Source organism: Poecilia reticulata, chromosome 23 (genome assembly GCF_904066995.2).
Source record: "Poecilia reticulata chromosome 23, P_reticulata-male-v2, whole genome shotgun sequence".
Taxonomy (NCBI): domain Eukaryota; kingdom Metazoa; phylum Chordata; class Actinopteri; order Cyprinodontiformes; family Poeciliidae; genus Poecilia; species Poecilia reticulata.
This window is the reverse complement of record NC_088852.1, coordinates 5,214,033-5,227,063: the sequence shown is the minus strand read 5'-3', so window position 1 is coordinate 5,227,063 and position 13,031 is coordinate 5,214,033. Positions and strand designations below refer to the sequence as shown.

Here is a 13,031-nt window from a genome sequence, read left to right as displayed (position 1 = left end):
CATTACAAAGCTTCGCCAGCGTCTTCTTTTTGAATAAAACGTCACTTGAAATTTCAAGAACAAAGAGAAAAACAGCATTGAAATTCATCTTTAAACGTCTGCAATGGAAGCTTGTTGCTCGTCAAATGCCATCGAGGGTTCACACAGTCTCCTCCTGGATGCTGTTTTTTATTCACTTGTGATAAAACATTTGGTAGTTTAAACGGGGTACAGTGACATTTTGAATGGCTAATGTTTATCTGCATCAGAACAACGCATTCCCGAACAAAAATATTCACTCATTACATCCCACTGACGACAAAAAGATGGAAAGAAAAACTCCTTTGCATTGATATTTTCTTCTCATTTTCAAGTTCTTTTAGTTTAATTTAATTTCATTAGCAATCAAAGTGAGCTTTGAATAAAATAATTTAGTGATTTGAGTCTTTTTAAGAGCATTTGGTGGTGTATTTCTCTGAATCGTCTCCAGAACTTTCTTGGACCATGATCATTATCATTAACACATTCTTTGTAAATAAACTTTTTAACGTTTTTATGGGGGGAATTTTCAGTTTGAAATCAGGATTTCATGTCTTTATTCTCAAAACTTTAAACAGAGAAACTTCTGTTCTCTGTCAAATACTCACTGTGCTCTCTCAAACCTTTCTCTTCTAGTTGGAACGAAAACTACTGTTGCCTGGCAACCTCTCAGCCAATAGAATGGCAGCCACACAGACACGCCCACTAGAAGGAAACATACGCACCCAGTAGAACACTTTCATTCTATTGGCTGAGAAGTTGCTAGGCAACGGTTCTTCTTTGTTCCAAGCCAGAGCAGAAAAAGATTCGCAAATGAGCAGAGAGCGATCAGTTTTGACTCACCTGTACCTTTTATTCCCATCTCCTGAGACTGTTTTGAAATTTCCCCAGAACTAAAACCAGGACACTTTTAACAGGTCACAATTTATTTATTTACCGCATGACTACAACTTTTTAGGGATAAGTAGTTGTAGTCATGAGCTGCGTTTCCATTGACCATATTGAAGAGGCGACCATTTTGGAAAAACACGCTTTTCTATCACTAGCATAAAAACATCGTTTTTAAAAGTTCAACCCTTTCTACTTGACTCAACATGTTGATTATTTTTTGTATTAACTGATTAATAAATGGATGAGAGATTTTTAATATGATTTTTAATATGATTTAAAGCTAAAACTATCCCACTTGAGCAGTCTTGGGTGAAACATATTTTTACAAATACTTTTTTCTATGTTAATGCAAAATGTACAGCTCTGGAAAAAACCAAGACCACTTAAAATGATCAGTTTCTCTGATTTCACATTTTATAGCTATATGTTTGAGTAAAATGAACATTACTCTTTTATTTTACGAACTACTGACAACACGTCTCTGAAGTTAAAGCAACAATTTTGTATTTATTCGCAGAAAATGAGAAATGGTCAAAATAATGAAAAAGAAGCAGAGCTTTCAGAGCCTCAAATACTGAAAAGAAAACACGTTCATATTCATTTAGGAACAACAATAGTGACATTTTAACTAGGAAAGAGTTCAGGAATCAGTATTTGGTGGAAAAACCAGGAAGTTTTCAATGGAGTTCACTGCAGGCCTCTTATTTTTTCCAGAGCTGTATTTAATCATTGTACAGTTTTGGCTTTGCTCTGTGGGTTTTGTTCTTTCAGCAAATGGCTTCTCAATTAATCAATCAACTGGATTAATCCAATCACTCCATCTCTCTAACAGAGGATAACTGTAAGCACCTAAATAAGTGTTTGTTAGTTCGCACATGAGGAAAGTTTGAGCGGTTGAAGACGGGAGGAATTCACTTTATAATAATAATCAATACTTCGCTCGACGCCCCCATGAGAGTTTCCCTTTGATTCTCCACGCTGTCTGCTGTCTGCTGACTCACTCCTCTAAAAAACAAAACGTGTGAACGCTGGGTAAGAAGGAGGAAGCTCCACTCACTCAGCTCCGCGATGCTGCCCACTCGGGTTGCCAGCAGCGACTGCTCGAGGGTGCGCAGCTCGGCCTGGGAGTATCCGTGACCCTCGCCGCCTCTCCCCGAGCGCTGCTGGTCTCGGTGCAGGTTCAAACTTTCTGGCAGGCTCAGCACACCTGGAAGAAACACACAGACAGACGCCACGGCTCATCAAGCAGCTGAACTCGTATTTGAGGAGGGAATTTAGTTAAACTAACTTTGTTCCCTTCCCCCTTTGCCTCCCCTCGCATACAGGCGGCATCACGAAACACCAGGGGGATGGAAGCTTCAGAGGAGACGCAGAAATGCAAATCAGCACTTTTAGCTAAATGTAGAAAAACAGAGCTGGGAGTTTGGAGATGCACATTTATTTCCTTCTCCAGCTGCAGCTTGGGGTAAACATTTATCTTCATGATTAGACGTAAAGCGTAGGGTTAAAAGCACAGAGCGCTAAAAACGATTCCCTCTGAAGTCGAATACGAGTTTATATTCTTGTTTGCTTTCGTCGTTGTCCATTTTTTAATTCATCACCTGAAGTCTAATTAAGCAAACCAGGCTCTGCTATTTCTGTGAATTCAAAGTGTGACCTTGGTGGGAGCAGTTTCTCCTTTTATATTATGATCTCAGGTGTATTGTTTTTGTTTTGTTCGTTGTTGCAGCAGATTATGTTTGCGGACAAGAATGAATCCATTTAGGAGGCCATTATTGCAGCCAGGCATTGTTTAGCTGCAGAATGACTTGTGACAGATTGGATATTGAGTTTTTTTTCTCCTGCAGGAGAACGGAAAGCAACACCACAGTGAGGGCTAATCCTAATGACCCAGCGCAGCAGGATAAGCCGTTTCTCTACCAACAGTAATTAAAACATGGGGGAACTTAGTCCATTTGTCTATATTTGATGCCAGAATTGAAGACAAAAGGCCCATGCAGTTGGACAGCAGGCAACAAGCCGGAGTTTTTCTTGAATTTAGCCTCAAATTCCTCCCACAGCGTTTTCTTCCCACAGTGTCCAGCCCGGGAATACCAGTATTCCCCAATCAGAGTCCCACTCCCTTCTTCCCACAGCCTTTTCGGGTAGGTTTACTTAATTTAGGGCTTCCAATAATTCCTTTAGCAGCTTTTTTCCATTGCTACTTGACCGCTAAGCAGGAGGCGCAACGCAGCTGATATCTGGGTGCGCCTGAACATAAATTCCTTGGGAAAAATATGTGTAAAGTTTCCAAAGAGTGGAAGTATTTCAACAAATCAGAGGTAGATTTAAACCATGTGAACATTTTGATGCAATTAAAGATGAAGCTGACGTTGGTTTTCGATTGTCCACCTAATTTTCCACTATCTTCATTATCTTTAATCTATTCTAGTTAAAAAATTACAACATGCAGACTCTTCAAACCTGGACTGGATCATTTATGCACAGGTGCCAGAACATTAAAACCAAGTTTACGATCTGTGAAACATTCATCTGATTTGTGAAACTTCAATAAACGGTGATTTCAGCCCTCTCTTTCCATCTGGACCACAATGAGGACTGAACTCCTTCTTCTCTGAAATTTCCATTATTTTGCTGTTATATGCAGTTTTAGCTTTTTGTTTTCTCTCATAAAAGATGCAGAAGATAGTGGAAAATGAGGTGAAACTGCCCTTAATTGAAGTTTCACAAGTCAGATTTTGTCACAGAACCTTCATCTTGTCGCAAAATAAAGGTTTCATAAATCCCACACTTTGTTTTAAATATCCTGCTATTGCAGCAGAATAATACAGTTCAGGTTTAACATAGTGAAAAATTTAGTGGAATCCTCCTTTAGCCATTTCCCGACTCGAAAGCTGCAATCAGAAACCAACTTCAGCTTTGAAATTTAAAGGTAGACGTTGTAATGTAATCATTTATTTCCTCTCCGGTAATATGATCAGTTTCTAATACATTAGAAAACAGACATTTACAAAACATGTAAAAGACCATGTGACATTAAAAACAAAAATACTTTATTAATCCCCAAATGTAAATAAAATGTTTCTGCAACTCTTATACAATTGTCTTCCAAGAGTTTTTGTAGAGGCTGATGCCTCCTGTAGCAGTCTGTATTACATTGATTCTAAATAAGCCTCTGACTGAAGACACACATTTGTTGTAATTAAATGATACAGATTGTAAATATTGCTAGTTTTAGGTGAGTTATTCTGATGTTTTGACAAATTTGTGTCTTTCCAGATAGTATTAAATTAAATTATTGGCCTTAAAATCTCAAAGCAAAGAATCTATTGAAGAAACCGAAAATTTAAGTGAATAAAAGGAAAGCAAACACTTTCCCTCATAAGACTAGACATCTACAGATGTTTTTATGTGGTTGCTTGTTCTGATTTAACCAAGAAATATTTGTTAAAAATCACATTACTCACAGCTTTTTAACCATATTTGGACGAAACCGCAATGCTAAAGTTATACGACCAGCAGATCATTTAGGCGTCATGTTTAAATGGAGGATATCAACTCGAAGTCTGCAGTGAAGCTAAACATATTGAGTTGGTCTTGCAGCAGTTTGCTCAGAACCGTAAATATCAAGAGAAAGCAGCAGAATCCCAGGTTCTGACAGAAAACTTCACAAACGCCTCAAGGCAACCAGAAAATTGATTGAGAGTTTAGCTGTGTCTCCTTTCCCACAGTGAGGTTGAGGAATCTCCTGAATTTCTCTGGGAATCCAAAACCAGATTTTGAACTTTGAAATACGTTCCTGTGTTTTCCGAAATCACGGCCTGCTATCATTACTGCCATCCAGATTTAATCTACCTGTTTTTGTTCTCCTACTTCAGAAAGCTATGCTTTTAAATAACCCACAGGGTGCAACCGAGTTATTTGCTGAATTATTCATCCTGTCAGATCAAGACGTATAAACAAGTCTGCAGCCATCTCTTTTCCCACCTCCCACTCCCTCTACATGTTATCTCTCACTAACATTTGGCTTCTCCGGATACAAAAAAAAAGGAGGAATATTTGATCCTGGGTGATGTTTGTGTAATAAACATCAGAGGTGAGAAAAAAACGCCAGCCTGGCTTCCTGAAGAGGAAAAACTGAAGAGCATGACAGAGAAGAAAACGATATATATTTTTAAATGTTTGACCTCTAAGGCAACAAGAAGAGTATGGGGGAATTTAACCGCCGTAATTTGAGAGTAAGCATCTTCAGCCTGAAAGCAGGACTTCATGCTTTTCTTCCCAAAACTTGTACTCAGAACTTCTGCTCTCTCAAATCTTTCTCCTTGCGCTCAAAACTTGTCTCTGCTTGGATCAAATCTCCGCTTGCGAAGCATTTTCTGCTCGGCTTGGAAGAGAAAGGTACCGTTACCTAGCAACCTCTCAGCCAATAGAATTAAAGTGTTACACTGGGTGCGTTTGTTTCCTTCTAGTCGGTGTGCCTGTGTGGCTAATGTCGATTGTAGCAACCTGCGCCACCAACTGGATGTAGGGAGAATCAATCAATCAATCTATCAATCTATCTATCTATCTATCCATCCATCTATCCATCCATCCATCCATCCATCCATCCTGCCTGTTTCTAGCAAGCCTTGGGCCCCGTTTACACGACAACGATTTCGGGGAAAAACGGAAGAGTTTTGTTGCGTTTGTAGTGTGCATTTACACGAAACCACCGAATGTTTTCTCTATCAACGGCACAGATTGAAAACGGGTTCCAGAGTGCGATGTTTCTGATACGTAACGTTTTCCGTTGTCGTGTAAACCTAGAAAACGGATCTTTTCTTCCAGAGAATCCCCAGCTCATGCATAGTATGACGCAAAACATACAATCCACAGATGAAGAAACTACTCACAATGCTGGTGTTACTGTTTCTCCATCAGATACGGTTCCCTCAGCGTCTCTTCACCGCTCCGCACCGCCCAGATGGCAAAATACACGGCTGCTTGTTCAGCGCTCTTATCTAGAGAACTACGGACCAGGACCAGCCCCGGCAAACGCAGCACAAAACATGGATGAACCATGACTTTGAGACCAACAAAAAGACAGTAACAATGTGCAAGAGAGAAATGAAATGTAGGGATCTAAAAGCGTATGAGACGCAGAATGCTGTTTGTTTATTGTTGTCATAGCAACTCCATAGCAACTGTCATGACAGTTCGTTACGTTACAAGCTACTTGTTAACAAGCTTAACATGCTGTATTGATATTAGCCAGTCATCTTTTAGCTAACATCACCTGCATCCAACAGCTTTACTCAACTCAGTCGGTTAGTTCGGTGGCAAAACTGTGCCAAGTTATTTACGTTTTGCTGGGTTGCTGCCATGATTCTAACACACACCTGCGCAGCAGCAGCAGGTCTCCTTCGCTGCCTCACCTCACCGGCGTAAACACTGCGCGAGCGTCTCAGCTTTCATGTTGCGTTTGAAGGCGGCTCGAAAAAACAAGTTACGACTTGTTAGCAACGGATTAAACTGTTTTAACTGCTGAAGAAGGTAACAGAGGACACGGATATGGGAAGTGCGGAAACTCCTATTTTATCAAATTGATATAGGAATAACAGACTGTATGTAGGTAAAAACAATAAACAGCTTCCAGTCCGGGGCTCGCTACAGACACCGTGAAAGCTCAAAGTTATCCCACTTTTTCCAACTGCATGCGCCCTAATCAGACGCACACAATGCATGTTTTCTCACGCAAATCCACATGCCTTAAAGTACAACTTTTTTTTAAACACATGCACACTTTCAAAGTTTCAAAGAACCTAGCACCAACTAGGCGCAGCATAGCATTACACGTTTTCGATGTGTACCGTTACTGTGTAAACACAGATTGTAATTAGAACGTTATCGTGTAAACGATCCAACAAAAAGTTTTTGTTGGATTGTTGTCGTGTAAACGCCCCCCCAGTGTAACGTTTTCATTCTAATGGCTGAGAGGTTGCCAAGCGACGGTACTTTTGTGTTCCAAGTGTGAGCAGAGAGGTTTACAAGTGGAGATTTGATCCGAGCAGAGACAAGTTTTGAAGAAAAAGGTTTGAGAAAGCACAGTGAATATTTGAAAGAGAGCAGAAGTTTTGAGAACTAACATTGCAAGTTTTGAGAAGAAAGACATGAAGTCTTGCTTTCAAAAATGTGTTGCTCTCTAATTATGGCGGAAGAATTCCCCCATATAAGAGCTCAGCAAAATGTTGAGAAATGGGTTAATTCTAACTAAATAGGTAAGATTCGTCGTTCTTTCTTATTTTGGGAGCATGTCAGCCGCTGTCGAGTTGATAAAAATAGAGACTGGGTCATTGGGACAAGACCACTACAGAGCTCCACGAGGCGTAAAGGAATCCCTGTAGTGATTTCAACAGGACCACTGCCGCTCATGCAAGTCATCATAAATAATGTAGAGGATATCGAGCTCTGCAAGGATACACACCACGACGGTCTGTGTGAGAACAAGAAACACAGGAGTATTTTTTCCAGTAAAATAAAGATTAAGAGCTGCTAAAACAGACGTCATGTTTCTCCCAAGTTAATGAACCAATCTTTTGCCAGATTTTTTAAGCATGAGTGCGTAGTTATTTGAAGAGGGAGTCTCTTGACACATTTTCTCTGCGAGATGAAGTTACACATTTAAGCAACACCAGTGCACTGATGGGCTGGTCACAGTTAAAATTGCCTGGATGGAAGCCAGAAATGTAAATGACCCGACTTAATCCTGTTTTGAGCCAGGTTGTCCACATCCATCCATCCATTTTCTGTACACCCTTGTCCCTAGTGGGGTCGGGAGGGTTGCTGGTGCCTATCTCCAGCGAGGCTGTCCACATTTAGGCATAAATTCCAAAATTTAATAATTCTCTTTATTTTCCACAAGAAGTACGTTTAAAAATAGTGCAATTAAAGAGGACTTGCATTTCCTTCTGCCACCCGTCCAATCAAAGTGCAGAAAACTAAATTAGATTAATAAAGCCTGACATCAAAAAGTGGAAGTGACCCACGCTCCTGAACCGCCATCTTGGTAGGCAAACGCAGCACAAAACATGGATGAACCATGACTTTGAGACCAACAAAAAGACAGTAACAATGTGCAAGAGAGAAATGAAATGTAGGGATCTAAAAGCGTATGAGACGCAGAATGCTGTTTGTTTATTGTTGTCATAGCAACTCCATAGCAACTGTCATGACAGTTCGTTAAGGAAACCTACCAAGATGGCCGTCAGCCACAACATTCCCGGAACTGTGAAGTCACATGACAATTATGTACAAGATGATATCTAGTTAGCTTGATTTCAGCTAGCCTAGTAGCAAAAATTAGCACTGTAAGCTGTCAGAACTGTAGAGGTCAACATTTTTTAAAATAATTTTGATCTCTAAGGTCAAAATCAGACATTTAAGTGAAAATGTTGGCAAGAGCTAATTTTATAAATTAATTTATAAAGTAAAAAGTATATTTTGGACGGTCCAATATTAGTTATTGGGAGAATGACTTAGGATAGATGCTAGCAACTAGTCTATTAGCACAAACTTGCTAACAGGCAAGTTAGAAAACAACACAAACTTTTTTGTAAGCAAACTTTCTAACAACTTGCAACCTAGCAGGCTAACAGGCTAGTTAGCCTATCTGCTAACTAGCCTGCTAGGTTGCAACTTGCAACACTGAGACACCTCTGTAATTTCAATATATCTCAGTATATTTTGAGGTTTATTATAAATATACCTCACAATATTTTTAGATAGTTTTGTTAGATTATACAGGAAGACAGTTCAATTCCCTATGGCTCCAATTTAATTGATTTTAATATGAATTTTATCCAAGATCATATTGTAATTTTCCAAAATACGAGAGAATTTCAAAAGCGTGTTTGAAAAAATGTTCTTTGAGGTCTTTTCTGAGGAACAAAAGATTTAAAAAATAATCTCTCAAAAACCTCGTTTTCTGTTACACGTAAATACAAATGAAGATTGTCATGCTGTTATTTTCTAAGAATGACTACCTTTTTATAACACAATAAAATAGCTAAAAAAAAATCTAATTTTTAAAAATAATACTGAAGGTTTTGAGAATATTTCACCCAGCATAATCGTGTGCGAGGCTTTTGGCTGAATGGGAAAAATGACAGCCTCTGTAAGGCCGACTGAAATCTCCTTTTCTGAGTCCACAGGAGATCACTCTGAAGACTAGCAGGCACCGTGGTGGCCTAGGAAAAACAGCTTACCATTTTCACAGGTGACAGTACAATGCGGTTTGAGCTGAGCTCAGAGGGAAACACAGCTGGTTTAATGGCACACCTTGACATTTTGAATTGGAAACATAAATATCTTTCCAACACCAGACATTTGTTCATGACATCCAGGGCAAAAACACTTTTAAATGTTATTTTTCTTGTTAGATTTTTTCACTGAGCCAGAGACAATGCATCATGGCTCCCCTATGTCTGCTGACTTATCAAGATAAAGCAACAATTACATTTTTCTAATGAAAATTTTGACTTGAAATCCTAGCCTGTTTGGAGCCCCGGCGAACCAAACTCATTTTCCTTTTGGGCCAAGTCAAGATCATAAATGTTCTTAAAGGACTAGTTGTGCCAGAATGTGTTGAAAAAAACAGTTAAAATATAAATAAATTCTTAAAATGAAATAATACTGAACATATCTTCTCTCAGCCAATAGAATGAAAGTATTATACTGGGTGTGTTAGTTTCCTTCTAGAGGGTCTGCCTGTGTGGCTAATGTTAATTGTAGCAACCTGCGCCGCCCACTGGATGTAGGGAAAAACAACAGTCTCAGCTTTCTGCTCGTGTTACAATAAATATCCGCCAGCAGTGCTTCCATTTATTTAGATCAGAGGCAGGCACACCCATTAGAAGGAAACAAACACACCCAGTGTAACACTTTCATTCTATTGGCTGAGAGGTTGCCAGGTGACGATACTTCTGTGTTCCAAGTGCGAGCAGAAAATGATTCACAAGCGAGCAACATATTTTCAGTCAGTCCAAGATTTCACGATTGTTTTTTGTGATATCTTTGCAATAAAAAAGTGTTTGTGGTAGTAATTTTGAAATATTGGCACTTATGTATGACAGTAAACGCAACTTTTTATTACTTGTCATATCACTCAACATAAAGTAAGGCTGAGGCAGCTGTTTAGTAGAAATATAAGAAATATTTAGAGCTGACATTTTTCATCATTTTTGCGAAAAATGTGCAATAAATTCAAAGTTATGCAAAAAGTGCAGGGATTTGGAGGGACTGATTGATACAATTAGGCAGTAAACAAATAAAAACTGCTGTGAATTGATTGATAAAATAATATTTAAGCTCACTGTTATCTTGATGGTTCTATTTTTGTGTCTTTTTAGAGTCTAGAGGGCCGCATAAAACACTGTGACGGGCCGGATTTGGCCCCCCAGCCTTGAGTTTGACACATGTGAGAGGGTTTAAACGTAGCATCTTGTAGTTTCTCTGAAAGCTCTTTTTCTGCCAATGCCAAGAAATCAGAGCGCTTTCATTTTATTTTAGAAAATGTAAGAAAAAAACTGTTAAAGTTTGTTTCCTTGAGTTTGACATGTGATTTATTTTCCTTGCTCTTTGTTCTTCTTATTTCAAGACAAACTAACATTAGAGCAAGGTCTTTTCAAACAGAGAAAGGACAAAAGGTCTGCCTGCTCTGTTTGAGATCAAGCTGGCAGCATAATGAGATCCGTGATCAATTCCTCTTTGTGACAAGCTGACAATCCCAGCTGGATGGTTTTATCGCCCGGAAGCTCGACCCGATAAAGTCCAACCTGTCAGCGAACTTCTCAGGAGAAATCCCTGGAAGATAGAAATATCTTAACTAAATTGATTTCCCATTAAAAGCCACAGTTTGTGTAACAATGATGTCATTCTGAATTGCAAGTCAAGGTCAGTAGGATCAGTCTGCACCATTCGGATCCCTTTTTTCTGCAGGAATGTCCAATTGATTTCTTTCTTTTTTTTTGTCGTGAGGGAACTGCGCACCCTCCCTTGTCAGCAAGAAAACTCTGCAGGAATATTAACAGGTAGTTGCCATGGCACTAGGCGCCTGCTGCCTGGCGCTGCAGCGATTGGCTGAGCTGGAAACGCTTTACTGTAGGAAAACCGTTTGGGGCAAAAAAGGCAGAGTGATTTTTAAACCCACATCACAGAGCAGACAACACAAGCAACACAAAGCATTTGATAAAAAAAAAGGGGGGATGAATTAGCGTGAAAGCTGCTGGAGCTGCTACACCACAGAGACATTTATTCCCTCATCAATAATGTATGAATGTACTGGGGGCCGAAATGGTCAAAATGATTAAATGGTTGACCCAACTGATGGACTGAGAATTGATCCATAACGCAGCTGTTGGTAGAAACCCGCAGGAGAAAAGCAACGAGAAATCCACAACCGTTTTCACAATTTTCTGACAATAAAGGGCTTAAGTATAAAAATAAATATCACATCAGGGAGCATGACTTAAATTCTAATCAGATGAAAATGTAATTTTATCTAGAAGAGTTTTATTTGGTGGTATTTCCCAAGAAAACAGAGATTGGTAAAGTAGCTTTTGTAAGGACTTTTTTGGGGGGATAAACTATATAAAATAAGATGGAAATTTGATAAGCAGAGATTTGGTTTTATCATTATGATATGATGTTTATTCTCTATAGGTCTGACGGAAAAACATTACAGCATGGCTCTTTTATTAACCCTTTCAGAGTTTTTACCAGCATTTAACTGAGAAGTAGCTTTTATAACGAGTTCAGCTGATGCGCAGCTCCACCAGGTGTTTGCTAATTGCTGCTGGCTAGTCTGAAGGAGCCGAGTGGGAGAGTCACTGCAGCAGCTCTGAGGAGGAGGCGCGCCTCGAAGGCGGGGCTAAGTCCACCTAGGCGTTTTGCACAGCTGAATGGTTGCCATGGAAATGAAAGGATTCCTCAAACATGCATTATAACATGATACAAACTTCAAAAAAGTAAATTTTAGGAAATACTGCTTCTTTAAAATGAACATCTCCGTTAATTAAAACATGTTTTAATTGCCTTTTTATTGCACTTACTGTATGAATTTTGACATTCTGCCCTGAAATTGTGAAATAACTGGGATTTTTCTTGCAGATGTGAGGTTCTCTGATCTATTTAACTTTGAATCAAACCATCCATCCATCCATCCACTTACACCCTTGTCCCCAATGGGGTCGGGAGGTGCTGGTGCCCATCTCCAGCTAACGTTCTGGGCGAGAGGTCGCCAGTCTGTCGCAGGGCAACACAGAGACACACAGGACAAACAACCATGCACACACACACTCACACCTAGGGACAATTTAGACAGACCAATTAACCTCACAGTCATGTTTTTGGACTGTGGGAGGAAACCGGAGTACCCGGAGAGAACCCACGCATGCACAGGGAGAACATGCAAGCTCCATGCAGAAGGACCCCAGGCCGGGAATCGAACCCAGAACCTTCTTGCTGCAAGGCAACAGCTCTACCAACTGCGCCACTGTGCAGCCCTGAATCAAACCAGAAAACATGAAATCCAGTCATCGTTTTTAGTTGCCTGTCTGCTTATGTATGCTAAGTGGTTTCCACCATGCTATAAAAAACCCCCTCCTCTCCCAGTAAAATGTCTCCTAACCAATTGGTCCCTCACGTTCTCATGAATAAATCAAAACAAACAAGCGTATCTGGCATGGAAAGTCATCCAGATGACTTCTCTCTCAATAATTTGCAGAGCATGCTCTGAACCTCTCGGCATGTTTGCACACATTCCCTCCCCAAAGATTTTACATTTTCAGAAAAGCGTAACTAAAACGTTCAACTACATTTGCATTTTTATTTTTTTTTTTGCTTATCTTACCATTTTGTTAACCGCGTCTCATATCTGGCTGCATAATAAAGTAGTTTGTCTTCACATTAAGGCAGTAAAATCTGATTGCAAACAAAATAGTTCATAATTTCTTGCAATTATGTTTCAGTCTTTTGAAACTGGATTTGATGAACCTAATTAATTTTAGAATAAAACTGCTACATATTACTAATTATCAATAATAAAGCTCTAGTTGCATTTATGTCAGGATATTATATTTGCT

At 39.5% G+C, this 13,031-nt stretch overlaps 1 protein-coding gene across 2 annotated transcripts in view; it reads right to left on the bottom strand.

Annotated features, from left to right (window-relative positions):
• The window catches only part of LOC103459388 (ankyrin repeat- and BTB/POZ domain-containing protein 3-A), a 210,757-nt gene that overhangs the window by 85,371 nt on the left and 112,355 nt on the right, over window positions 1–13,031 (bottom strand). For both annotated transcript variants that reach the window (XM_081603977.1, XM_081603978.1), the window contains exon 2: window positions 1,967–2,116. In XM_081603977.1, coding sequence (XP_081460103.1) covers window positions 1,967–2,116 — 150 coding nt within the window. The remainder of the gene's footprint in view (window positions 1–1,966; window positions 2,117–13,031) is intronic.